Source organism: Diceros bicornis, chromosome 3, assembly GCF_020826845.1.
Source record: "Diceros bicornis minor isolate mBicDic1 chromosome 3, mDicBic1.mat.cur, whole genome shotgun sequence".
In the NCBI taxonomy this organism is placed as follows: domain Eukaryota; kingdom Metazoa; phylum Chordata; class Mammalia; order Perissodactyla; family Rhinocerotidae; genus Diceros; species Diceros bicornis.
In genome coordinates this window covers 82,999,025-83,024,450 of record NC_080742.1, presented here as the reverse complement: position 1 = coordinate 83,024,450, position 25,426 = coordinate 82,999,025, and the positions used below count along the sequence as shown (strand labels likewise).

General features: G+C 39.1%; 1 protein-coding gene across 10 annotated transcripts in view; it reads right to left on the bottom strand.

Annotated features, from left to right (window-relative positions):
- CALD1 (caldesmon 1) overlaps positions 1–25,426 on the bottom strand; it is a 181,632-nt gene that overhangs the window by 23,878 nt on the left and 132,328 nt on the right. For 3 of the 10 annotated variants that reach the window (XM_058530422.1, XM_058530430.1, XM_058530454.1), the window contains 3 exons: positions 12,720–12,866; positions 8,527–8,935; positions 1,369–1,514 (listed from right to left, as the gene is read on the bottom strand). In XM_058530422.1, coding sequence (XP_058386405.1) covers positions 1,369–1,514; positions 8,527–8,935; positions 12,720–12,866 — 702 coding nt within the window. Of the gene's footprint in view, positions 1–1,368; positions 1,515–6,443; positions 6,522–7,782; positions 8,936–12,719; positions 12,867–25,426 lie in introns of those variants that run through there. The other 7 variants (XM_058530390.1, XM_058530400.1, XM_058530379.1 and 4 more) reach the window with 4 other exon arrangements.

Genomic DNA, 25,426 nt, shown 5'->3' with positions numbered 1-25,426 from the left:
AACTTAGTTTCTAGATTTTCTATGAATTCTCAATAGGCCTTTAATTTTCATATCTTCTTTCTTGCCAATCCCAAATAACATCTATAAATTCTACACTTTTAACCCCTTCACAGTTAATTTAGACCTTTGATACATACTTTTTATTCTGTATTCTTTAGGCTTTCTTTTGGATAAATGTGGCTAGTTTCTGCTCAAATTTTCGTACGGAAAAATTGTTTGGGGGCAACTATATTTACCTAACACCTTAGCATCTTAGAGCAGCTGGAAACATCCATCCCTGGTAGCTCTGCCTGCTTCTGAATATTACAAAGTCTTTGGTGTGAGGAGCATGACTGACTTCTATGCAATACCTGCTTGAGGACTTTCTCACTTGAAATGTTTAGATAAACAGGGTCTACAGGCAAGGCTACTGCCAAAGAACATCCCCATGGGATCCACGTTACAGGGACCCAAGACTCTTTTCCAGAACACTGCCACAGCAGCTGGTGACACAACAGAGGTTGGAATTTGTCACCAGCGGTTGGATGGTGTACGTGTGTGGGAATAGGGCACAGAGAATCATGTAGCCAGGTGTCCATGGGAAGCTTCTGCAACTTGAGTCCTTCTACAAAACTGGTGGGGAGCTCTCAGTATTCAACGTATCTAGAAGTGAGGATTTACCTGCATATACTTGTCTATCTGTCCTAAAATCAGTTGCCCTGATATTCAACATCATGGGTGGGGTGGGGTGAGGAGGGGAAAGCCGAAGCTATGCAAGAGGGTTTTCCAAACTGTATTAAATGCAGCATTACTCCCATGCTCTCTTCCTCCCTCTTGGAGATTCCCAATGCGAGTTAGTTAACATCAAGGGCTCTCCTCAAAGTCCTGTGGTAAAGAGATCTGATTAACTTAATTTAACCTACTATTTCCCAAGTATTTGGCCACAGAACAATCTTAGTGTTAGGCAACATTTATTTACAACCTTTAGAAAATACATTCTTGAAAATGGTACTGAGAAGTCTCTTATGAAGTTGGCTGGACCATACAGAGAATGAATCAATATTAATCCCAGTCATAATGTTTTCTAATGAACTGATTTAACATGAGCATATTAAGTCAGAGAACAAAAACATGGATGCCAAGCACGATCTGCCTGGCTAAATAATGGGAAAAGCAGATTAAACCTTGTCTGACCAATGACTGCTGGTATTCTGTTAGTGATTGATAGCCTGACTTGCTGACTAAGTATCTCTAAGACAATGGCCAATGACCTCACAACAAAAATATGTTGCCTGTTAGCACATTTCTGTCTGGAGGCACAGGATAGGGAGACTCATTTTTTTTCTCACACATGAACACAGTCACTGTTAACTAGTCACTACTTCTTACCTGAAAGCATTCTCAGTGTGTTTAAGTTTGTGGGTCATGAATTCTCCATTCTGCGACTTCACTTCTGTAAATCCCTTCTTTCCATCCAAGAAGCTCTTAACTTCTTCTTTGCGCTCTTTGTCCTTTTTAATCTTCTCATCTTTGATCTAATCAACAGTACACATCAGGAAGAAACATAATGATGAAAATAGTATTAGGTTTTGCTTGATATCACCAAATAAGATCCAAAACTGTTAGGAAGCCAGAAAACTGAGAAGTAAAACAAACCACTGGAGAACGATGTGGTAGAGCCGGGGGCAGAGGAAATTCTTAGAGGATGAGCTATGGTCCTCTAGCCTGTGAGCAAAGACCTTGACCACAATTTTAGGGAGTCAAGATCATCCCTGATTTCACTGGGGTCTTATTTTCAAGAGCAGTGGAGGTGTCACTGTTTGGAAACTATTATGTTCTGGAAACACCACGTAAGAGTGGCTGTTTGCAGCTTCCACTGGGAAGAGCGATTATTAGCGTGGCTTTGATGGGATAATGGCCAGGTTGCTTAGACAGATTTCTTCTTGGATGGAGGGTGCTTCTTTGAGAAGGACACAAATACGTTGAGGAGCAAAGAAGAGGAAACCTCCCAAGTTAGTCACATCTGCCAAGCTGATTTTGGAGGATATCAGAGGAAGATCACCCCTGCATTTTAATCAAATGAGTAACTAGGATTCTGAGGATAGAAGACTAAATAACCCCACCTTAGGGGGATGACACAGAGATTTGTGGACCATGTTTGTAGTCATCTAAAGCACTCCAGTTAGAATGGAATAGGAAAAAACTCCAGGGTTTACCTTGACTTCCATTGCAGGTAATAATCTAGTCTCCAGCAGTGGTTTTGTGCTTGTTGTGGGAGACAGAGGAAGGTGACACATGAAGAGCAGGTGTTAGCTTTAATATTCTGTGGGTTTTGTGTTACAAATTCCTCACGGTAAATGAGACAGATTATTTCAAAGTAAACTGAATTTACATAGCTTTGGGGGAGGTAAAGGAGTTCAAATTACCTATATCATCTCACCCATTCTTAAAAGATGAGTGTGAAAACAGGTGAGATTCATTATTGCTCTTTTCAAGACAGTGACAAAGCACTAAGGTTCTAAAGAAACCCACAGCGGAAGGGTGGGGCATGAGAACTTAGGGCTTCAGGTGCTGCCCATGATGGTCTCCCCTTACCCGATCACTCACCTCTTTCCAGCTATTCTTTAGATACCCTCTGCAAATTTACTCCTAAAGTTCATGTTTTACTAAGCAGAGTACAGTTTTTTGCTCTTTACTGATGAACCTTCAGTAGTCCTTTGCCTGACTGCCTTCTTTAGGTATTATTTGATTAAATTACTACAGATGGACTATTCACTACCATGTTGCCCTAATTAGTTAAGGCTTTAATCTTTCTCTCTTTAAGGGGTATATACCTAGGATATCCCTCAAGACGTGCTGAAGAGGAGAGCTGTTTTTTTTTGCCATTCTCTCTGAGAGCTTTGTCTGAAAGTCAGGAAACCTGAGTTTTAGTTCCAGTGCTGTCAACAGACTAGCTGTGTTACTTAAGTCACTCAACTTCTATGGGATGCTGGCTCCATGTATGTGGAAAGAGGGAGTTGGACTAGGTGATCCCTCCCAAATCCTTCATTCTGTCATTTCCCTCCTTGGCTCCTGATTTGTTGTGAGGGGCTACAGAGAAGAGAAGGAAACTCCTGGCCTGTCCTACAACTTAATTGTGGCTCCTTGGTGGCTCTCCTTGCCCAATCATAAGTCAGTGTTGACTGGGAAGATGGGAGCCTGCAGGATCTATTCTCATCTTGGCCTACTATTGTTGGATATAGCCCCAGGAAACATGGACTGGAGTTTATATCCTGGTTAAGAAGTATCTGGGGATACAAATTTAGGGGTGAGAGTCCTATTTTAGGGAACCCATGGAACAAATCTTCAGTCAAATCTCACAGTTTGTGACACACTATGCAAAGAGAAATTCCCTTTAACTCATTTCTCCTATTGTGGAGTCAGAGATATTTCCGTTCTCCCAAAATGCATTATCTGCTTTACTGGCCAAAAATGTATGTAAAATAGATTTGTGAAACAATATATGTCTAACAGACGAAAAATCTCCCTTTTTTTTTCGAGCACTGCCTTTATTGGCAAAAGTTATGGAAAGCTTTCTTAGAAAAATTCCCAATGAAATAATGATAATTTGAGTTTGACTACAAATTATTTTCTCTTTTGGGGAAATGAATAAATAAAGTAATTCCATAATGCCTTTATATTTTATTTTAAGGAGTACAGTGGATTGGATTCTATAGCAAATTCAACCCAAGCTCATGTGATTCTGAGCCCCTTGGGAAAAACATTAGATCTTCTAGGTCAAAATGTTACCATGAAGAAAATCTGTGCTAATGGATTAATAGGTAGCCAAGTATCCTGAGAGTTAATGTGCTTCATATGCAGATAACATTAGCATATAAAAGGCTCTGGCCGAATGTGATCATTTGGACAAGACTGGATGTTCAGGATACCAAATGGGATAACACACGGGTGTGTGGAGGCAGGGCAGGGTGGGAATTCAAGTGACATGCCCTTGTGCCAGAGAGACACTCAAAATGTCAAATGAGCAAGTCAAAAAGGACCAAGCTGTCAGTCTTTGTAGTGTATTGCTCTGCGTTATTTGATTCCAGAATAGTGACAAGAACTGGTGCAAGTTACAGTTTTTCAGATTAGGTTTGCTGCACTTTTGTTAGAGTCAGAAGCCTCAATTCCTTTTCTGGATCCAATGCCTACCACATGGATGTCCTTGCCATGGAAAGTTGGAAAGTTGGACCCACTGAGTCAGATTCTGCATTTCATAAGATTCCAGGTGATTTGCATGGTCACCAATGTTTGGGAAGCTTTGGCCTACATGGTGTGAATATCAGTTTCAATATTATATGACCAACTCCGCTGGAAACTGTTTTTGTTAGAGGCCAGAAAAAAAAAAAAACCCCAGAGCGAAGAACTAAAAAGAGGTATTTTATAGTTGGAGAGGAGAAAAAGAAAGCTAAATTAAGTTTCAAGGTTGGTGATCATCTGTGATCCACTGCCACAAACAGAGTTAAACTGCACTGGGAGAAAGAAGGTTTTTTGTCAGGTATGGGAGCTACTTCTGGAAATGTTTTTTCTGGGAAGGCTCACATGGTACTTGCGTTTACTTATGCTTGACTTATCCTGTATAGCTCCTTGAAAGGAAAGCCTTTTTTTTTAACAAAAAGGAGAAAAAAAAGGAGATGAGTGTTTAAAATGGCTAAATCATGTAAAATATGATTTAAAGTTGTCTACATAAAGCAACCACACAACTAGCTGGACAGGGGGAAATCTAGTCATTCAACTAGCAATTTATGTATGCAATATTAAAACAGGAATGACAATTTGTTTTTTTTTTTTTAGCCTGAGTTGAATACCTAATCTGGCCTTGTGTAAAAAAGAGGCCAAAAGTTTTGGGACACTGGAATGTGCTGTAGGGCAAACTGGGAAAGGGGCAGGACTGAAATCATTATACTACAGACATTGTTGAGGATGATTTGGGTGACCGCTAACAAGCGCTTTCCAGCTCAGGGACACAATACATAGACATAGAATGCTTTGGGCATTCAAAACAAATCACATCATAGTAAATTGGATAAAATTTTAAATATAGAGTGCAAACAGTGCCTTTTCAGCTTCCCCTCCCCCATGTAAACTTAATCACTGAGTTATGATTTCACACCCTCTTCCTTCTGTAGTTAAAGATATCCACCAAGAAGCACTACCTTAATAGAAGAACCCACGTGGGATATTTCTATTTGAGTTTAGTTCCAAGTAACTTTCATTCTTTATAGATAAATTTGTAGGTGTTCTTCTGTTACAAAATGAGAACAGTGGTTCCCAACATGTCCTTAGCTGGCTCGTTTGAGCCAAATTCGGTTTTCCAGTTATTAGCATTTCCGCTTTTTCCTCCCTTTAAATGTGCAGTGTTCACATTCGGTTTTCACTCCCAAACCACCAAAAGTTCTCTTAGAGACAGGGAGGAACATATATCTTAAACAAAATAAATATAACATGAACCGGGAGTTCTTACTTTTTGCATGAATCTTATGAAAATATGTTGAAGAAAATAACCATCCCCCTATTCAATCTGGTCATTTATTTTCTAAATATGGGTTTTTCTGTTTCTTAATATATGCCATAATGGGCAGAGGAATGTCGCAAGAGTCCATTTGAGTTGGCGCTCAAAGCTGAAATTCAGTGCCCTGGGCAAAGTAATTCAAGTCTTCTCACTTTTGATAATTTAGTTTTACTATGTTCAAGTACTTAGAACTTAGATATTGTCATGATTTTTAGGATTACTGGAGGCTAACATAAGCCGTGATTAAAACAAGGTCAAGCTTTCTGATGTGGCATTTTGATCATGTTGGTGCGTAAAGACATTCTTTTTGCAGCAGCCTCTGGTCCACTGACTCGTTTACTTACCTACAGTCAAACACCCTGGCACCAGCTCCTGTGTGTGCCTCAGAAATGCAATGCAGAACATTTGGCCAAACTTTTCTTTTGAAAACCAAATATCATCTTCAGTTCATCAAATTTCCTACTGAGATGTGGGGGGGTGTTTTTCCTTTGAAAAGTTAAATCATTAATCAAAGCCAGTTGGAGATATTTCATGATTGAAATGAAAGTAGGATGGCTCAAGGAAAAAAAATAGCACTTAGAAGAGTAGACAGCTGGAAAGATGAATCAGAGGAGTGTTTTTCAAGCTTTCTGACTGTGACCCATAGTAAGAAAGGCAATTTTATCACAATGCAATACTTACTGCCTACAATGCCCTCTGACATTTTCCATCTATTTAATTTTTTAAAATGTCGATTGACATGTTTAATTAACTTTGAGATGCTCTAAGTTGATTTCGCCAGTCAATGGATCATGAGTCATGGCTTGCAAAACACTGGATTAGAGGTTACAATTTTGAGATCATCAGACTTGAAATGTCATGGAACACTGCTCTCTGTTGCTTTATGATTCGATTATTTCTCAATAATATTTACCTCTTCTTTTTTGAAGGCAGGCTTATCTTCTTGGGACTTTTCTCTTTTAGTTTGCACTTTAGCCCTTTTTTCTTCTTCCTTTTTATTTTCAAGAATGGTAAGGTCACTCATTTCAAAGAAGCCCTTTCTAGCTTCCAAGAGTGAGAGGGTGCTCAGGTCACTTTGCATGTGATGCGGGGTGACTTTTCTTTTGCTGTCTCAGTGCTCCCATCTCCCCCTGTGCCAGTGGTTCTAAACAGCCATGTGGGATCTTTTCTTCCCACCCCAATTTTTTCTTGTGTGCCTGCCACTGTGCTCACTGAAAACTGGCGTGACGTGGTGCTTCTCGTGCGTGTTTACAAACCTCGTGTGTGGTTTGGTGCATTTTGTTCCTGATCGTCTCAGTTGTAGCTGTGTTCATGAGCCCCTTGTAAAAAGCAGGAGTGAAAGATAACTTCAGCACAATGCAGACTTAGTGATAGAGAGTTCTCTCTGGAAAGGTGAGTAGGCAGGCATCTCGTTTTTCTTTTTTTTTTGAGGTGGGGAATTAGGTACAGTGTTTTAATGCAGTCTTGCAGACAGAGAAAATCTTTTGTAGCTTACAAACATTTTCCCCCCAATATTTCCACCCTCCCTCATGCTACATGAATGTATTTGTGTCATCTAGATGGTAAAAGAAGCAAAATATACGCTCTTAATTACCAGACAGTTATAAACTGATGGCACCCCAGACGAATGGCTTTCTGCAAGTCTGCATTAAGCTTAGGTCTACATGAAGGCAAATCATGGTTTTGACATTTTTAATAAAAGATCCAAACTGGCTTCTTTCCCTCCTTTATTACCAGTTGATTTCAAGGGGTTGATTTTCACCTTAAGATGATATTTCTAAGCATGAATCTTTTTGTCAGTTTCCCACCCCAACTTTTGTAATTTTGTATTAAATGCCAAAAACATGAGTAAGGTGAGGAGTAACAGTCCTCTTGCCTCATGTGGACCTACAGATGGAGATAAGTTGTTAGTTAAAAGGAATGTGTTTAGACGCAGGTGCAGAATCATAAGTCAACAGAGCACCACCACACTTATCATCTTTGGGTTAATTCATTTTTTTGATATTCATAACAACCAAGCACAGAGCAACTAATTTCTCTCTAGTTGTCCCAGCAAATTTGGTTGATTGAATATTTAGCCAACCAGCGATTGCTTCATGCTTGCATATTGCTATGGCCTAAAAAAATGAACAGCTTGCCAAACGACCAAGCATGTGGGGCTGTAGGAATGTGGCCTCAGACTCAATTTGATGTGCATTACATTTCTCATAAGTCACAGGCATCACACGTTTGGTGCAAAAGGTTTACTGTACCTGTTTCTTTTGGACAGCTGTCTGAAGTTTATCTTCTTGTACTTTCTTTTCATTTACCCATTTCCCTTCTGTTTTCTCTTCTACCTTTCCCCCTTTTAGCTTTTTCTCTGGCAAAACACTTCTTTTCTCTTCTAGCTGCTTCTTAATTTTCTGTTCTTCTATCTTAGCTTTCTCTTCTTCTGCCTTTGCCCTCTGCCTCTCCTCTGCTGCTCTTCTCTCTTCCTCCTTAATTCTTTCCCTCTCCTCTGCCTCCCTTCTTTCCCTCTCCTCTGCCTCCCTTCTTTCCCTCTCCTCTGCCTCCCTTCTTTTCCTCTCCTCTGCCTCCTTTCTTTCCCTCTCCTCTGCCTCCCTTCTTTCCCTCTCCTCTGCCTCCCTTCTTTCCCTCTCCTCTGCCTCTCTTCTTTCCCTCTCCTCTGCCTCTCTTCTTTCCCTCTCCTCTGCCTCCCTTCTTTCTCTCTCTTGTGCAGCTGCGTTTTCTTCTGCTTCCATCCTTGCTTTCTCCTCTGCTATCTTTTGGTCTTGCTCAGCTTTAATTCTTTCTCTTTCTTCGGCTTCCAACCTGGCCCTCTCTGCCTCAGCTCTTTCCCTTTCTGCCTCTTCCACTTTTTCATGATGAGTAGTCTCATCTGAACCTTGTTCCCTCTCCTCCTCTATTTTAGGCTCTTCTGCACTGATCTGCCCATTTTTCAATGACATTACCACTGTTTCCTCTTGGGTTTCTGTTGTTTTCTCTTCTACCATCACCTCTACCTGATTTTCTTCAATGCTCCCTTGCTTTGGCTTCTCTTCTTCCTCTTCCTCCTTTTCTTTTTCTTCTTTCTTTTTTTCTTCAGCATCCCTCCAATCATTCTTCTGGTAGTACTTTGTGACTATTTCAGTTTCTTCTATCTCATATCTTTCTCGGCGACTTTCACTTTTTTCTTCCTTCTCTGCAGTTTCATTTTCTGCCGTGTTGTTTTGCATTCTTCTGCTTGGTGGAGACAAACTTGCATCTGTTACTGTTGGGTCGAACTCCTTCTGCCGCTCCAGCGCTTCCTGAAGGCGTTTTTGGCGTCTCTCCTCCCGCCGAGCCAGGCGCTCCAGAAGTGCAGCCTCATCATCGCCCTCCACCTGAGTGTTTGCGGTGGTTGTCTTGACCTCCTCATCAGGCACACTGTACAACAGAAACAACAACACCAAAGACAGCTTGCTGATAAATCGGTCATGTAGCCTGATCCACACTGGAACTAGAGCAGATGCTGGTAGCACCATGCCCATGTGTATCCCCACGGACGTTACATATTAGTACATGCCTGCCTGGCTTTCAACTGACAGCATAGGCAAGTCTTTGCCCTTGGTCTTTCTCTGGCCACTGGAGTCTACTCTACATTCCAGAGTGCTTTGAATTTAATGTCCCATGGGAACAGCCCTCAAACAAAAACTGATGAGCATTGGTGTATAAATACCTCAGCTCCCCTCCCCTTTTGAGTTGGATAACTGAGGTGCCTGTGCCACACTGGATCTTAGAGTTCCCCAGTGGAGTTAAGCTCCAGATTCCCACAGTTGTAACTTGCTTGGTAATGAAACCTTTATTTGGTTGCCTTCCCTTCCCTGTCTCACTTCCCCACGCCACTACCAGTGTTTCCTGGGATCACTTTACAAATAAACTACTTGCACTCAAATCTTTGTTTCAGAATCTGCTTCTTGAGGGACTCTAACTAAGACAAGGACCAAACTGAAATAATGAGTGAATTCCTCTATTATCATACAGTATTTTCACACATCACCAAGTCATCTAGAATTCTTGAGCTGGGTTTGTGGAACACAAAGTACTTTGAGAGGAAAGGAGTGTACATTATAGTGTACATTGTAATGTAGAGGTGCTATACTCACACAATGACCCCCATTGTAGAGACATCTAACTGTCCACCACAATTCATGCTCCTCCTTTCATACTCACAGGGACGTGATTGCCAGTCAAGGATTGTATTTCCTACCTTTCCCTCTTCCTTGCATCTGGGTGGAGCCAGGTGACCAATTATTTCCAACCGAATGTAAGCAGAAGTGATGTGTCCAGACCAAGCCAATTAAGAAGCAGAGGTACGTTCTCTAACCTATCTATCTTTATCTGCTGGCTAGATCAGAGGACTCTAAAGGCCCAGGCGTTGACAGAGCCATAAGAGGAAAGAAAGCAGGTGACCAGTTCTACCTACTAGTCAGAAATACCCACACTGGACTGGTATGTCTTATTGAATTAAACTACTAAAAAATGGGGCCTCATTGTTATAGCAGCCAGCATTATGCTAACTAATATGTATGTATACCATCTACACTCTTTGCCAAGATTTCCACAAATAAAGGGTCTCTTGCCCTTCTTTTCTATAGTAGATAAAGAACAGTTAAATTTGATGTTTATTAAAAAAGAAAAGAAAATCTCCAAAAACCAAACAGTCCCATGTCCATCACCTCACTCACTATTGCAGGATGCTGGACACTGCCCAAGCCAGGGGTGTGGGTCTCCACTGACAGGAAACAACCAGTCATGTGATACCAGGAACTGTGACTAGACTTGGAAGACTATGTCTTGCAATGTTTAGAAACTCCATCAAATTTCATGGTTCAGACTGAACTTGGCCCTTTTGAAGTTCAAGTTCACTTAATTTTGGAAAAACACGTTTCACATTTAACAACAAGAAATGGCAGAGTAAAGGCTAGATTTTAAACTTTCTTGGCCTTAGCTGTTGCTGTAGGACACTGTTGCCATGAATTAGACATAAAAGGATTAAATTTCCCTGAAAATATAAATAGTTTAGAATTTAAGGAGAACACTCTATACATAAGGCATTTAGATCAAATGAATTCAAATAATTTTTAAAAGGTACTCAAAATTCCAAAGTGCTAGTCAGATGAAAGTCTCTTGAGTTAAGAAACCAAGAGACTATACTAAACCTTTCTTTGCATATTTATAAACTATGACAGCAATCATCAGTAGAAGTTAAGTACCAGTTAGGGTTGTTTACCCCCAAGAACATTTACTCTTCTTGTGGCTAACTAATATGTCAGAAGTAAATCACATATTCTCAGATTTGAATATGTTTTATTGAAAAAAAAAGAATTTTGTATTCAATCAGCAGCATCAAATAACTAATAATAATAAAATGTGAAAAAAGAAGAGAAATACAAGTAGCAGCAAGATTTTAAAAGCAAGAAAACTAGTAACTTTTTAAGCCATTGTTGATCAATCACTAATAACCAAATTCAGGAAAGGCCTCAAAAGGCCATTTTAAAACTCTTTCTTTGCCTTCCATCTCAGCTCAAAAATAGGAAAGGCAGTGAATGACTGTGCAGCCTTCCTCTGTAAGAGTCTGACACCATCCTCCTAATAACAGTTAGAATTAGGTCCTTACTATGTGCAAGGCACTGTGCATTTTACATGTATTATTATCTCATTTAAATTTAACAACATTCCTAAGAAAAAGGTATAATTTTTATTACAGTTAGTGAATTTTAATACAGTTAGTGAAAGGCCAAGTTGGGATTCAAAGCCAGGTAGTGAACCCCAGAGAACATACCTCCCACTGCTTCGCTATACATCCTCCTTCATTAGGAGCTACTTACCAAGGGACAAGGTCTCTATTTCTCCCCCAAACCAATAAGCTTCCTTATTAAATTCATCCTGCCTGCCAGCATTTTCAAGTCTGCTTCCAGGAACCCTCTGTGTACCCACTCAAATTTGGATTAAAAAGGCCAGAACTCTTTCTCTTCAGAATTTTCTAGATAGATTGAATTAAAGGAACTATCAACAATGCCTTCCCAACACACACAAAATAAAACAGACTAAAACCAAAACTACACACAAGATCTTATATGGTGGTTTCATTATATTTAATTAGTAAATTAAAATTAATTTTTTCTCCATTTTTTCTCTCAAAATATCCTCATTTAAGATTGGCAACATATGTTAGCTCAGGGCCAATCTTCCTTAAAAAAAAAAATCCTCATCTTTTCTGCACCTTGGGGCATATAAATGATGTATACTAACCATTAGCACAATGCACTGTGTGACTGTGTATGTGTGAACTTGTAAAAGCCCTTTTGAAAGACTTGAACCTATTAAGTGTTCTTTCCTGATTTTTATCAGGGCCTGTATAGGAAAAAGTGTAGGAGTAAACTTATAAGCTTATTTGAATAATTACATTAAATTAAACAGGAATCTGCACCTTGCTGATTATTGTAGTGATCAGGGAGTATTTTTTTTTTTATAATTTTATTTATTTATTTATTTTTTCCCCCAAAGCCCCAGTAGATAGTTGTACGTCATAGCTGCACATCCTTCTAGTTGCTGTATGTGGGACGCCGCCTCAGCATGGCCGGAGAAGCGGTGTGTCGGTGCGCGCCCAGGATCTGAACCCAGGCCGCCAGCAGCGGAGCACGCGCACTTAACCACTAAGCCATGGCGCCAGCCCAGGGAGTATTGATTTAGGCTGTATTTCAGGAAAAACAAGACATTTGCAATTCATGCCTATTTTTAAAATTCAAGTATTATCTGCTACTGGTAGGCACAGAGGACTATCAAACTAATAAATCTTCAATTCAAAACAGATAGCAATACCCTAAAGAACGAATGTAAAGAGTTTTCCTCATTTAAAGATATAATCTACCATATTTAGTAAATAAAAAAATTACTAGATTATAAAATAGAATAAAATCCTTCACTTGGTGTGTACTTAGGAAGTGGGATGGGGCGAGAGAAAGAGTAATGGTGTCCTAATGTCTAAATCAGTTTGACTGTCCAATCTGGTTAGTTGCCTAAAATGGCCACAAAATAATTAAACAAGTTAGATTGACTGAAAGAGTTGAGTTGGACTAAGAAGGGAATGCTCTGCACAACACATTCCATTCATCAGATGGGCTAAGAAGCAACGAAGAAATGCCCTCCATTCTGAAGAAGACAGTACCTGTTCTGGGCATTAACCTCCACCTGGTCAGTCACCTGCCCCAAGGATTCTTCCTCTTGCTTCTGCCGCAGCCTTTCCTGCCGGGCTCGGCGGCGCCGTTCCCGGGCGGCCTCTTCCTCATCATCGTCGTTCCTCTGGTAGGCGATTCTGCAACATCACAAAGACAACCTCTTGAGCATGCCAACTGCCAATATCGTCACCAGCTGCTTGGCAGGATCAGCCCCAAGTCCTTTTCTGAACTTGACTGTTTACTGAACCACAAAGTTCTAAAAGGATGTTCCATTCCCTAAGTTGAGAGATCTGATCTAACTAGTTTTCAAACCTCTAAGTATCTGAAAAGCATTAGTCCAAAAGCTACAGAGGATAATTTACAAAGATCAAATAACAGCTTAAATGAAAGAAATCTACACAAAAGCAGGCTGCCTTTGGAGTCCGTGCATTCGCACGCTTAGATTTCTTTACTAAGCTGATTACTAGCCTGTAAGATTTAGAAGCAGAAATCCAAAGCATTGAACTAAAAATAATCGAAACACTTATTAAAAGGATTCAGCATGTTGTATGAATTATTTGTGTAGACATTGTCACAAAGGTCAGAAAAGAACCAAATTACCAAACCAGGACTTTGGTGTTAATAAGCCAAATCGCTAATTAAAACCGAGAGCAGGATATCCTCTTTGCTTGGATTTTATTTTTTTCCTTTTAGTTCCTTTTCCCTGGAGAGATAAGGTGTTATGGACAACTGACAGGAGGCTTCAGTCAGTGCAGCCCCCTCTAAGGGCCCCCTCTTTCGTTCCAAAATATGCTTTAGTATCCTACCACCCGCATCCTGGGCACTTCACGGTTGCCCACAGGGGTATATTTAGATAGAAACCTAAGGGCTAAGGCACGTACAAGAGGCACAGAGGGCTTCACAAGCACATATGTTATTTAGCTTTTATAGTTTCATCTGAAACAAATGTCTATTTAGGGAAATGATACAATCAATATGTTTCGCCTAATACTTATTCCTCAACAAAGAATTTGAGCTGGGAACTACAGATGCCCAAACTCAAGAGGAAATGGCCCACATGCTTAACTTGGCTACTTTGAAGGAGTAATGTGCATGGAGATACAGAGTGCCAAGAAGGCATGGGTAGAGCCGGCTGGCCCAGGGACAAGCTGGACTGATGATGGGTCCATGGGTTGGGATGGAGCTTCATTATGCAGCGGGCTGCTTTTTACATTACAGAGTTAAAGTGTTTTTAGTACAATGTTACTTACATATCCACAAATAGAAATCCAGATATGTAAACATTTCACGTTTACAATTTCTATATCATGACAAAACTAAAATAATTTACAAATAAAGAAAACAAAACAGCAGAACCATACTATTTATACCAATAATACGAACCCAATATGACTGAGGACAGTTTGCTCATGTTAGATTTACAAACCAGATATTTTTAGGCTTAGATCCAGTACTTTATTTCATCTGTTTCTATCTTTTGACTTCAAAAATACTAATGTTATGAATGTTTTTTCACCTAGGTATCTTATAAAAAACAAGATGAACAATTCTGAAGCTTCGTTGGTTTGTTCTTTGCTACTTTAGAAAATCTGACTTCACACTTACTAAAATCTGCTAGTGTGCAATACTCAAATGCCAATATAAATAAAATGTCACTTACTAATTCTATAAAACTGACTGGTTTATTTCTACAAACATGGAAAGAAGGGCAGTGTAACATAGTTAAAGGATGACTAGGTTAGTACTCAGAAGTGGTCTGAGTACTAGTTTCTAGAACTGGTCTCTTACTAGCTTGTAGCCCTTTGATTAACCTGAGTTAAATTTCCTTGTCTGTTAAGTGTGTGACAATCAAACGAAATCACGGATATGTTTTGGTAAGTCACTCCACAGTGTAATATTTTGTTGTTATTAAGAAAGTTCAGTTGAGGAGTTGCTTTGTGAGGAAAGATGAGTTCAATTTTAGACTTTTTGAATTTGAGGTGACAGCATGACATGATTCGAATGTTCCTTTCTAATTCAATCACATTGTAGTTTGCAGTCAAAGCCATTGCCAGTGGTTTGGCTTCAATCTTCAGATTCTTGGCCTAATATTCCTTTGGCTTATTTCTCAGTAGACAGCTTTAACCACAGAGGGAGAATGAGTCCTTAATGACTGCTTCCAAAGCTAATCAAACAGAAAGTCTTAATTTGCTCTTCTACATCTCTGGATCAATCATGAGATCTTGGCTATTACTTGGGGCCTTCTTTTTCCAAAACAAGCAAGAGACATAAAAGCTCCATATGGGACATCCTATGCTAACAACAAAATTCCCCCCTCTCCTAAATGGAATCTCATTTGAAACCCTTAATTTCCCACTAGAACAATTTGAGATGTTACTGTCCACCTCCACCCACCTACTCAATGTGATTCATGGGTGGATGTTGTTGGCTTTTTGCTCCCACATGAACTAGATTTGCCATTTGGTCAGGTCACGCACAACCGTTCTTCCTCTTAGATTTCTCATTGGCGGAGTGGCCTGAACAACCAGATCATCTCCACAGTCTCTTCTAACTCTTCTCACTTGGTATAGCTTAAACTTCAGACAATCGCTCTCCATCAGTAGCCTAGGAGACACAGCTACCAGAACTAGATTTTTAAGGATCTTTTATTACTACTAATAAAGAAACATATTAAAATTGTTTTCAAAGTTAAGAACGAAGAAAGAGGCAAAACGGCTTCATGTTATTTCGAATCATAATGTGCCCAGTTGCTGGCTCAATAACATATCAGTTGACTTTATAAGTGAAATTGTGTCTATGTCAAATGACTTGATATATGTGGAAGTTCTTCCAATGTGAGACTCCCTCCATTAGCCCTTGGTGTGCAAGCAAACAGTAGTTTCTTAGCTTTTAGGTCTCTCTCACAGCAACCTACCCTTTACACTACTACCACAGGTTTATTTTTTTTCTTTCATAACTAAAGAAATTTAATTGTTTATTTTTTTTCTGATTCTAAAAGTAACATACACTTATTATTTTCTTAAACCAGATAATACAATAGATATAAAAGAGGAAGTAAAAATCAGCTCCCTAATCACACCACTCAGACATAAACATAATTAATATGTGACGTGTTCTACCAGACATTTTCCTATGCATGCACAGATATTTTTATTTTTAACAGAGTGGGATCATGCTATATGTAATTTTATAAACAGTTTCTTTAATTTACGTTATTTATGACTATTTTTAACACATTGGCCCAATATAATTTTCAACAACAACACAGTATTCTGTCTATGGATGTACGTAGTAATTTATGGATGTACTATAATCTAACTAGTTTTCTACTGGTGGACAGTTAAGATTTTTCCAACTTCATGTTCTTATAAATAATGCTGCAAAGGATATCATTATAGATATACTTCTACTAATTGTTCAATTATTTATCTAGGAGAAATTTTCAGAACTTAGAATTTCTGAGTTTAAGAGTATGCTCATTTTAAAGGCTTTTGATATACATTGACAAATTGCCCTCCAGAAAGGTATATAACACCAGCAATATATGTGAGTGCTACTTTCACCATAAGCAGAATTTATCCAAAAGAACAGACGAGTACATAGCATCCTTAATACATCCAAATGATAGGGTAGCAACTCTGCTTTATGCCTCAAAGACAAAATGTTAACATTTCTGATTTTCCATATGCCAGATTTAAATGTATTTGAAATGCTGCTGACTAGTAAATATCATACCTAACCACCCACTGGATTGCAATAAAAGCATGACAACCCATTTGTGCCTTCTGTGAAAGTTTAGCAGATGCCAGCATTAACCAGTCTACTGGTACTCTATACTACAAAGACAATTGATGTTCCCAGATGATTCAGAAGCAGTGTGGGACTTGAAGTTCCTCTGAATCATCTGAGAAAGATTAAACTATGCTTATTAGAGTTTTAATCAAATGCATTTTATTTTTTTAAAAATTAGTAATCCCAAATGATATGTAAAGCACCTCTCTATTAAATAAAATGTTCGATTGACCATAATCCATGACTTTCCTACCCATGCTTGGTGTAAACAGCTTTACTATGGAGTATTATGCTTTGTTTCTTGGTAACTGCCTTTGCTCATCTCTTGGAGAACACTTAGAGAAAGGTAGGATGGACTTTATTGCAGGAGGCCAGTGCTGCTGGCAGCAAAATGGCTCATCAAATATTTGGGAGAAAGAGAGATGGTCTATTGTGTGTGTGTGTGTGTGTGTGTGTGTGTGTGTGAATAAGTGTTAAATAACCTCAAAAATCCATAATAATTACATGATGTTATTTGATTGGGACAGTGGTATGAAAAAAGTAGAGAGAACTGGCTTTTCTTCCATTCCCAGAACCACTGCTTAAAGGCTCTGGTGTTCTATTCTAAGAAAAAACAGATCTATGCAATGGGAAAACTCTCTTGGAATGCTGTGGCTTTCACACCAAAGACATTTCAAGTCTTTACCACCAGAGCGCTACAGCCTCAGTATATTCAAGTTAACAAGATAATCATGCTACATGCTGTGCCTTGGGGATAGAAAATTCAAATACATAGAAGTATTGCAGATATGACAAATGAAGAATCAGTGTCTCTACATTTGGATGGGCCCAGGTCTAAATGTAGACTAGAAGAGAGAGGGAGGAAGCGGCAGAATCTTCTATAGTAAGATACCGGAGCAAGGCACTAGTTGTCATCTTGCCTCAGTGTCCTCCTCACCTCATCTTCCCATCAAATATTTCTCAAGACTTGCACAACACTGGCAAAATTCTTATTATCATCTCATCTACAATACAGGTTGTTTTGTTTTGACCCCCTGTTCCCCATGATTTGAAGAATGTTGCTTTTATTTCCCTTCATTTTATCTTTTTCCCATTTTGCTATTTTCTGATTTGAGACTACAGTACATGATCCTTGACATTTTCAAGTAAAAATGCTGGCAATAGCATTTTATTAAACAAGATCTCTTATGAGGAAACCACGTCTAAAAATAGAATAAGAAAAAGCAATAACCATTCTTATGAGGGGAGCTAATTTTGTTACCTGTTTAGGAGCATTAAAGACCCAGAGAGAATGAAAAAGAAGTACAGTTAAGTCTATACTGAGTGCAAATTTACTTATTTTATGTTGATAATCTCAGTACTACTCTGAATAATTAACTGGATAACCAAATAATTAATAACGTTTGGATCGCAATTTTGTTATTCTATTTTTTTACATATACGGTATATACGATATAATTTCGCAATTTAAAAACATTTAGTACTATGTTTGATGACTTTTCAAAATCAGTTCATCAAGACATGACTTATTCTTGTCATCTCTTGCATAGGGTCCCACAGTTTATTTCACCATTCCTCTATCGATAGACATTTGGGTTTTTCCTAATTTTTTTCTACTGTACACAATGTTGTAAGCCTTCTTGTGCACACGTCTTCCTCTAGAGTAGATATTGTGAAATGGAATAGTACATGTTCATTTAAATTTAAAAGATTCTGTCAGATTGCCTTCCATAGTGATTGTTCCAATTTACATCCCCATGCTCTGTCATTTCGAATAACCAAGTAGAGGGGCCGACCCAGTGGCTTGGCAGTTAAGTGCACGCGCTCCGCTACTGGCGGCCCGGGTTCGGAATCTGGGCGCACACCGACGCACCGCTTCTCCGGCCATGCTGAGGCGGCGTCCCACGTACAGCAACTAGAAGGATGTGCAACTATGACATAAAACTATCTTCTGGGGCTTTGGGGAGAAAAAGGGGGGCAAAAAAGGAGGAGGATTGGCAATAGATGTTAGCTCAGGGCCGGTCTTCCTCAGCAAAAAGAGGAGGATTGGCATGGATGTTAGCTCAGGGCTGATCTTCCCCACAAAAAAAAAATGAAATAAAATAACCAAGTAGACAAACATACATTAAGACAGTCTACTGCTAACTGATAGGATCAGAGAAAAGAGTTAATCTTCTATATCTTGTATAGCAGTGGTTTCTAACATTTTAAGAATGAGGATCCTTTTAAAATATTAAGAAAAATTAAGATATCATGACAATTGCTTATACTTTTGTTATGTATTAGTAAAATGTTTTATAAAGTGTTCGTAAATTCAATAACACATTAAAAGGAATCTGTATCTCATCAGCCATTGCATTTATACATATTTGAAGAACACTCTTTCATACCTCAAACAGTTATTTATCAGACTACAGAAAGTACTTCATATGGATATGAATTTAGAAATCTCTTTCAATAACTTCAGCACTAGAGAACCATTGGTGTCTAGAATGAGACTACCAGAGTGCCACTGAACAGACTGAATTGTTACCTTCAAACCCTTTTGTGTTCTTTGACATTCCTTGTGCTTGGTAAGCACATACACACAGACCAACAGGTTAAGTGAGGAAAACCTTGGAGAAAATAAAAGGCTCAAGGCACTAAAATGAGGCCAATTTATGAAAGACTTAAAGAGGTCCCCATTCAAATCAAAGTTTCCAAGCCTCTCTATTTTCCTTAATTGTTTCTGCCACATTCCTATATTTTAAAAAAAGAACACTGCATCTAAAATAAATTCACTACTTGAAAAAAGGAATACTACGAGTAGTTCGCCATTAGTGAATTCACAATAACTTAGAGGTCCGTAGAGTTAGCTGAACCCCAAGATCGGCTCTCATCTCTCTGCATCCCACTGTACCTCCACTTTCATGTAAGGAGTCATTAGAGAAAAGGTGGTGTTGGTTGAAGGAGAGATTCCAGGTTTATAACTGAGACACTCAGTCGCAAACATGATCCTGCCCCCAGCTTTTTCTGCAGCTCTGCATTCCCCACACAGAACAGACCCAGGAGGAAGGCCGCCTGAGGTTCACAGCTGAAAAGGATGACTTAGTCAATTACTTTTCTCTGATTTCCCTCATTCTTGGTTCTGTCAATGTCACTATCTTAACCTGGGTCTTAATATGGGATCCAACTTAGTTAAAACCTTATGTGGGCTGAAAACATGTTCATCAACTATTAGGAGGCAAAATGACTCATACATACTTTCATTATTTTTTTTCCCGTACCAAAAAACCCCAGTGATTTTCTTTCACAATATGAAAGGCAAGCAGATTCTCTAGACATATTCAGTCAGCTCTGTGAATTGCTCAAACGCTCTCAGCAAAAACTCAGGCAATGCTGTGATCAGGAGGGAAAATCCTGAGCTACTGAAATGAGTCATATTTGTCCTGCAGATTTACTGTAGGTCTGAAAGTTAAAAGAGGTTTATAGAAACATTCCAGGCTGTTAAATATGATTTCGTTTATATGTGGTGTCTGCAAAATGTTGTGCTTTCATCTAACGCACATAAGGTTCAATGCTGCATGTTTTTCCCTTAGATTCCTCAAAAGAAAGGCATTAAAAATTATAATGGAGAAAAAAAATCAAGAAAATAAAAGTATCTTTCAGGTCAGAATATGTTTAGGAATGGATTAATAGCCAATAGTCAATTGGTCTGTTAGTAATTAATATGGGATAGAAGGAAAGAAAGCCCCCTTGATTTAGAATATTTTTCTTTGGTAGCGAAGGAAGGTGAAAAATGCTGAATTTCATTGTAGGATTCATTGCTATATCAGTGGTGTGCCTTTTACTGGGGTGAAGATATGCAAGGGGATACAATACTCTGAAGAAATTTACCCAGGACAAGAGATGTGTCCTACTTCACCTATTCCCCTTTCTCCCACCCCATCTCCTATACACACACACATTTGAGAATTACTGAAGTTTGCATACCAACCATAAATTTTGGTTCTTAATAGTAAGACACTGTATGATTGCACACTTTAGTGTTCTTATATATGTCGTCACCATAAGTCATCACCACCGGCCTACTATATGCTTTATACAATGGTGACATCCAAAAATCAGGAGTTTTTATAACCACAGACTGTGATGGGGAAACGTGTGGCAAAGCAGAGTAGAAAGAAACATCAGACAGTGAAAGAAAAACATCTTCACCTTGCCTCTGCACACTATCGCAGCATCATCATGACTGCAATATCTGTCAAATGAAGAGATCAGGTCTGATTGACTCTGTATGATCCTGGGGAGGACTGGGAATTCTGATTCTGACTCAGGGTTGTGTGGCTAACTAAGGGCTTTCAGGAGCACAGTTCTCAGAATGGTCCCACCCCAGGGCAGGCAGACCCCCAAGCTTAGAGGCTCATTTCTAAATGGGTGCAGGTAGCCAAAAGAAATTTTTAAAAGATGGATTCTAATTGTTGGGGTCAATGTTTTAAATTAAAAAGACATTTAGCGTGAAATATATTGCACCTACAAATGAGTGTATAATACGTGACCACTTTAAGGAACAATAATGAAACAAACACCCATGTACCTACCACCTCCTTAAACAGCACCAGCACCTTGGGGAATCCTTATGTGCCCCTCTTCAATCCCACCCTTATCTCTTTTTAAATGCTTCTAATCACCTCTAACCTAAATTTTGGGTTATTTTAATTATTCTCTTGCTTTTCTTTGTAGTTTTACCACCAAGGTATGCATCCCTAAACAATTCACTTTTTGGTTTTGCCTTCTTAGAACTTTACATAATCATACTGTATACATTCTGTGGTGAGTTTCTTTCACACATTATGTTTCTGAGATTCATCTATGTTTACATGAATAGCTGTAGTTTATAATGATAGATGAGGCACAGGGTTCTCCAAACATTTCTTCAGATTATAGTTTGTATGGGATAAATGGCTAAGTTTTTATTCAACTGGTACCATTTTCTTTTAAAAAGTCTATAGATGGTTGGTGATATTCAGTAGAAATAAAATTAAAAGAATCTGGATTACTTTCTTATAGAATTGCTATTTTTCTCATTTATTTTTAAAAGGAACAATGCATCTGTCAAACTTATTAGACACAAATTTTGGAGGGATAATTCCACAACAGTGTCCTGAGATAAATTAAAATCTATTTATTTTGTCACAAACAAGACTGAATTTGCACCACTCCCACTATCCCACCCTATTAAAACAATAAGCTTGGTCAGATACAAATAGTTCACTTTTTAATTTATACATGTTTAGAAAGGATAGGTATGGAAAAAGAAGGTTGATGATGGAGAAGATATATTTAGCTCTTCACTTGGTTATTCAAGTTAAACTTTGGTTGAAATGAATGAAAAGGGGTAAGAGAAATGTTTAAGTGGTCACCAAGGTAATTAAAATAAAGTAACCAAACTTTCCTCTCTTTCAACCTTTATTTAAGATTCAACTGGTATAAAATACAGCTAATAGAGATAAACCCAATTAATACCTGTGTTTTCATTACCTTTTCTTGATCCCCAACCTAGTACTCTTTGCCTAATAAGAATCTTAAATAAATATGATTATTAATAAACTCAGGGTTCCTTTTATGTTGTCAATGAAAAGTAAAATCAGATTTGGGGCTGTTTTCTGACTGTTGTATCTATTAAATCTTCCTTGAATGTGCATGGTAGATGTGGACAATAAACTTTGGACTTAAGTTAATTTTTTTCAAGTAAAGCATGGTGAAACAATTCAGACCTAGGTATCTACGAATGCCAACACCACATTTTGCCAGCTCTTTCTCTTGCATAGAGATCTGGACCTGGATATACAACTGACTAAACAACTGCCCCAGAGCAGGGTGCAGGGAGACTCACATTCCCACTGGCTGATGTGGAGGCAACTGCATCTGACCACAGATACATAAACAAGCAGATTCTTTTCATAGTTAAAGACTTAATCTCCTATAAACAGAAATTTCCATTTCCACCTTCAAATGTAAAAATATGAACCCATTTTAGATGAGTCTCATACTTAGTGTGGTGTAGAAACTCAAATCTTACCCCCAGATTTGAGCTATTTGTGTGATGCGGTACAAAGGTCCATAATTTCACCTGGTTGAGCTTCAAATTATGGTACCACTATCACATTGGTAAACATGTGATGAAAGAAATAAAGTGATTGGAAAAATGAAAACAAGATGTCCTTAAGTGGAGATTACGAACCTGTGATTAATTAAAGGGAATCCCTGTAAGTGGAAAGTGGTATTCCAGATATGCCAATGGAAATGGTACACGGCATGTGGACATCGCTAACTAAAGTCACATGTCTTGTGACAGCTGAGAGGATTCTCAGCATCCTCTCTAGACAGGCAGTGCTTAACGCAGGAAAATTTATGGTTAATGGATTTTCATAACAGGCCTTTTATGATCCTCCCCTCCCCCAAAGTGCCCTCTGGAGCTTTCCTGCTTCCACTCTCATTTTTCTTAATTGGAAAAAGATTTAGTTTTATTGCCTCTTTCCCAGCACTCTCTCTTGGCTCTATTTCTTTCCATTCGGGTGGCATGGCCTCCCATCTTCTTTTTCCCTCTCTTTTGTCCCTCCTCTATTCTTCAGAAACAGAAAGCTCAAACATACTGATAGATATTACACTGGAGTATGGTTTCTAGCACCTATGGTGAAAGAAGTGATTGTCATTCTAACAAGAAAGCATATTTTGGGGAGATTACTACCTCCCCAACTCCAGAGGTATTGCGCAAACTTACCCAACATCCAGCTGGCTCATGGCTAACCTCCCTGTGCTAGAACTGCAGGGTTTTGTTTACAAGTGGTAGCAAATGGAAAGACAAATCTTCAGTGGAGACAGGAAATGGAAAATAAAGAGCCAAATCCTGGATATTGGGCCTTTTGGAAAGAACATTTATTCTTGCAGGGGACTTGGGAGCCAACCACAGTTAATGGGTCCAACTTCCCTACTGTTGGGAAAGGAAGTCAAGGAGTCTGCTCTGCACTTGGTGGATCATCTTCCTAAGTCAATGGAAACCTTACCTAAGACGGGGCCAGCTCAATGTGGAAGGGAAAAGGCAGACATCTATTTGTTGTGATTTGGTAAAAAGCTAGATTGACCAAACCAAATCAAATAAAAACCTTCTTCCATGATTAGAGACTCTCTGAGTTAACAGAAGACCCCTATAAAAATGTGAACATTTTAACAGATAGAGTAATATTAAATAATTAGGTACCTACTTCTGTCTGTGTTAATTGAATTAGAATCACCAACAGCATAAGAATCAGACAGCTGTGGCTCCGAGAGGGCAACACGGGCATTAGAGACATTCTCGGACAGCACTTAAATTGATGGAGGGCACCTGTCCTGTGCCTGCAAATTTCTATCCCAACAATAGATTATAAACCAACAAGGCTTATGCTGTATTCTGACTAGATACCAAGGCAATCACTAGTTCCTTAAAAGTGTTATCTAGTACAGGAGGCACCGCTTCAGTAGGGGAGATAATCGACTTTACTCTAAAAATAGCTTATTTTCTAATTACAAATAAATTACAGCATTGGCATTGGCTTCTGGTTGCTGTGTTCATTCCTCTCCCCAAACAAACCACTGATCCATGTGGAACCTAGACGTTGAGGGGAAGATACTTAAATTCAAGTAGGACAGAGTGGTGTGCTCTGGGCAGCAAAGCAAGCTGCATGAGGGGCCCAGATTCTGAGGAGGAGGCGGTGGGTGATGTGCCAGATATGAAAGTGGAGTTTTATGGTAGTGGGGTGCTTGTTCTTACATGCGAATTGACACCTACGTGGCCGGAATTAACACATCCATTCAAAGACACTTATTGAGCATTTACCCCATTCAAACCACTGAGGGTGGAAACCAAGATGAATTAAACTCCTGAAGGGAGTTTGCAATCTGGTAGGGAAGGTAAGACGTGTAGAAGAGTGTAAGAGTAGATAGAATGTGGTAAATATCATAGGAGACTTGAAGATAAAGTGATCTCAAGTTTAGAAGAGGAAGAAGACAATTCCAGTCAAGGGATCAGAAGAGGCTTCACGGAGAAAGTGGCATCTAAGCTGGACCTTTTAGGATTAGGGGCTGGGGAGACAGAAGAGGACCTTTCACATACAGAGAGCTCAAATAGCAAGGTTGCAGAGTCAGGAAAAATGGACATGGAAAAGCAAACAATTCAGTCTGGCCGGGGGTTGGAGCACATGAAGGGCATTAGTAAAGCACCAGTTGTGCTTGGCACACACAGAAGGACAGCTTCTAACAGCTGGAAGGGCAAACCAACCATTCTACAAAGCTTAAGGAGAGAGGCTCCTCCCATGGCAGTGGCCCTATGGAAGCACATTGGAAGGATTTTCTAGTTTCAGTCTCCAGTCCAGGTGTTTCATTTCACTCTGCAGCCTTCCCCAAGAAATAAAGGGCCAGCTACCCAATATCAAGAGCTCCATAAATCTTAGCTGCAAGAGCAGACTTCGGTTCAGCAAACTTTACAATCATTTAGAACAGTAGCAATGTGGTGGATCCTTCAAGAGCAATAAGCTACGACTTTCAATGTTTTAGAATGGCATTTACGTCTTTTTCTATTCTTGCCACCTTCTCCACTGTACGCACTTTGCCCACATAGAGTTAAATCAGATTTTCACTTATTCTGCTTGTAAATCAGATCCCAGATGAAATCCACCGCTGTGACAAGGTGGCGACATATTAAGACCATAGTATAATTAAACTAGAAGGAATTTTGGAGGTTATTTTCAATCCAAGCTCCACATTTTATACATGGTAACTTGGGGTCTAAGAGGTGAAGCAACTCACACAAGTAATTACAAAATCAGGACTAGACCCAGGTCTTCCCATACCTGTTTTCTTTCTAACCTACGATACTCTACGAGCT